The sequence below is a fragment of the Cryptotermes secundus genome, unplaced genomic scaffold (assembly GCF_002891405.2).
Source record: "Cryptotermes secundus unplaced genomic scaffold, Csec_1.0 scaffold4725, whole genome shotgun sequence".
NCBI classification, from domain to species: Eukaryota; Metazoa; Arthropoda; class Insecta; order Blattodea; family Kalotermitidae; genus Cryptotermes; species Cryptotermes secundus.
The window spans coordinates 6,602-8,096 of NW_019738416.1; the positions used below are offsets into that span (position 1 = coordinate 6,602).

General features: G+C 39.0%; 1 protein-coding gene across 1 annotated transcript in view; it reads right to left on the reverse strand.

Moving 5' to 3' along the window:
- The window catches only part of LOC117282828 (glycine--tRNA ligase-like), a 3,612-nt gene extending 3,078 nt beyond the window's left edge, over window positions 1-534 (reverse strand). Inside the window, exon 1 of the mRNA XM_033754073.1 lies at window positions 258-534. Coding sequence (XP_033609964.1) covers window positions 258-519 — 262 coding nt within the window. The 5' untranslated portion in view covers window positions 520-534. The remainder of the gene's footprint in view (window positions 1-257) is intronic.
- Between the last annotated feature and the right edge of the window lie 961 nt (window positions 535-1,495).

Below are 1,495 nucleotides of genomic sequence, written 5' to 3' on the forward strand. Positions count from 1 at the left end.
CATCAGCCCATTACATCCTCAAATGTCAAGCCAGGACACAATAATAAAATGCAAATTTACGTATGTGCCTAAGCACCATGCCATGATGGCATACAGTGGACATAAACCTGAATAGAGCATATCTTGGCAATAGATGGAGTTCACTGGTCAACTTCGAGTCCCTGGAACCTCTCAAGGGGGCTGAATTTACAATTGAAGTTGAGAATCATAAGAGCAGTAAAACAATAAAAATAACAGAAATTAAGAAATGGAATAACCTCCATATATGGCAAATGACTGGTCAAAGAAGAACCTTCTCCGCAATAAGTCCTCCAACTTTGCTCTATCAAACGTGGCTGCTGATGGAACCAACGATAGTTCTTTATCTTCTAGAGTTTTTTTCCTTATCTTCAGCTCAGCTACTGCTTTCTTCACATCCAGCTCTGAAGCTTCACTAGCCTTTAACTTCCGGACCAGGTCACCCTGCAACAGTACCACATGCTTGATATGATCATCTTGGCATGACGACAGCAATGACATGTTGATGAAAAACAAAACTTACATCACTTGACAAATTTTAGTGTAGGATATATTTATTTTCTTTAGGTCATGAAAGTTATTTAACTAGTTATTTAACAGCAAAATCCAGAGCTTCAATGGTGATAACACCAAAGCCTGCCACAGGATATGATCTTGAGCCAGTTTCACTTACTTCCCATCCTTAAAATCTATTTCCTTAACATTAATATTGACTCCTATTTTCTCATTTTTTTCAAGAGGTTGTTTCCAAGATGTTTCGAACCAAAGTTATATGGGCACCTCCTCTCTCTCCCATCTGAGGTACAAGCCCATCTCATAATTACCTAGTTCTCTCTCCTTAACAGTTTAAGAGTAGTCTACACTGGCACTACTCAGCAATTTTTCCCAGGGGCAGGCTGCCAGAAAACTTGCACACAGACTTACATACACACCATTTAAGAATATTGTGATGTATACACCCATTGGTAGGCAACAACTCAGTATACACATTCCAGCAAACACAAAACAACAGGAGCTAGGTTCTCTCTGAACTGTGCTATAACTCATTGCTTGCTAGCACAATACTTGACTACAGAAGATGGTGTTTACCATGGGATCTGACCCAAAACTATGTAACAAGAGTCTGTGTGTAGGAAATTTTCCAAGGTGCACACCAGTCTGCGACTTGCTCATGGCTTTCAACATTCTGTATGTATACAATTATATAACAAAATTGTGCAGACGACAAGCATAAGTCATACAAAGTCATGATAATGAACATGTTCGTGGTATAGGACAAGGTGAAGCCAGACACAGAAAATATAAAAGGCTTAAACTTGGCGGTGGTCAAGCTTATGACCGTTTAAAAACTAAGTTTTCATTGTAGCATAAGATCTGTGAGTTAGGCATGATCTACTCTGTAAAGCCTGTACCGACAGAGGACTTGTGTGTGAAGCAAAAGGAAAAGCAAAAGGAGTTTTTGATAACATATTATATG